General features: G+C 44.6%; 1 protein-coding gene across 2 annotated transcripts in view; it reads left to right on the top strand.

Annotated features, from left to right (window-relative positions):
- The first annotated feature begins 764 nt into the window (after window positions 1–764).
- The window catches only part of LOC108793604 (gamma-crystallin-3-like), a 4,252-nt gene continuing 4,027 nt past the window's right edge, over window positions 765–989 (top strand). For both annotated transcript variants that reach the window (XM_018564596.1, XM_018564595.1), the window contains exon 1: window positions 765–773. In XM_018564596.1, coding sequence (XP_018420098.1) covers window positions 765–773 — 9 coding nt within the window. The remainder of the gene's footprint in view (window positions 774–989) is intronic.

The following is a 989-nucleotide window of genomic DNA, read 5'->3' as shown; positions in this document are numbered from 1 at the left end:
TGGGTGCCGTGACTGTAAAAAGGTTGACTTAAGACTGTGCGTATCATACTCTTCCTTAACACCATGCACAGCTTTAAGGCATTCCCGAAATCTGCAATTTAAAGGATTGTTGCTCTCCCGATTGTTGTTAAGAAGAAAAACGATTGGAACACATCCCCATGTTTGTTTGCTTGCCTATCAGCCATAAAAATCGCCAGAACGTAGGATTTGCCCCCCTGTAGACTTTAGCGGGATTCCGTGCTAACTTCATATTTTCCAAATTCCTAACATGATGTGCTGGACCCTCGGTAAACTGAACCCAAGCAGATTCGCTCATCACTTATAATAATCTAATAATAGAAGTAGGGATGGTTCTTTTTCACACCTAAACTTGTACCTTCAGCAGTCCCTTTTGTCTCAGTAAATTATATAAGATTTGGTGTTTTCACTGCTACAGACATTTCGTGACCGGCTGTAAGTACCTATATAAAGCACACCTATAGAGATTGAGTCCTATAGAGTTCAGCCCTTTCACATGACTGGCCGCTGCAGAAAAGGATTTGTTCCAGTCTAGGTAATGCGTTCGGGTGCTGATGGAAGCAAAAAAAACCTCACACAGAAAAACTGAACAATCCCCAATATAATAAAGGGGAAAAAAGCTATTCATCCTGATTACTGGTCTACACGTTAACACGTGAGGATCTGTGCGGGGTATATAAGGGTCGTTCTCCCCACAGCCATGTACCAGCGCAGACAAACGAGAAGCCACTGACAAGAAGAGCAAAATGGGAAAGGTAAGGAGGACGTATGAGGATTGCTTTACCAAGAAGAAACAAACCTTTAACCACAGGAAGCTTGTGAGGTTTTGGTACATGGCAAATGCTAGGAGAAACCACATTGGCTTTCCGCTCTGCATACCCTGTATGGACAGGGCCGCCTCTACCCTATATGCCACCTGAGGCAGTAGGGCGGGGGGGGGTGAGGGTTGGTGGTGCTGCTGATAGTACTTC

The sequence above is a fragment of the Nanorana parkeri genome, unplaced genomic scaffold, assembly GCF_000935625.1.
Source record: "Nanorana parkeri isolate BGI_ZX_2015 unplaced genomic scaffold, ASM93562v1 scaffold763, whole genome shotgun sequence".
In the NCBI taxonomy this organism is placed as follows: Eukaryota; Metazoa; Chordata; class Amphibia; order Anura; family Dicroglossidae; genus Nanorana; species Nanorana parkeri.
This window is presented reverse-complemented; position numbering and strand designations above follow the sequence as displayed.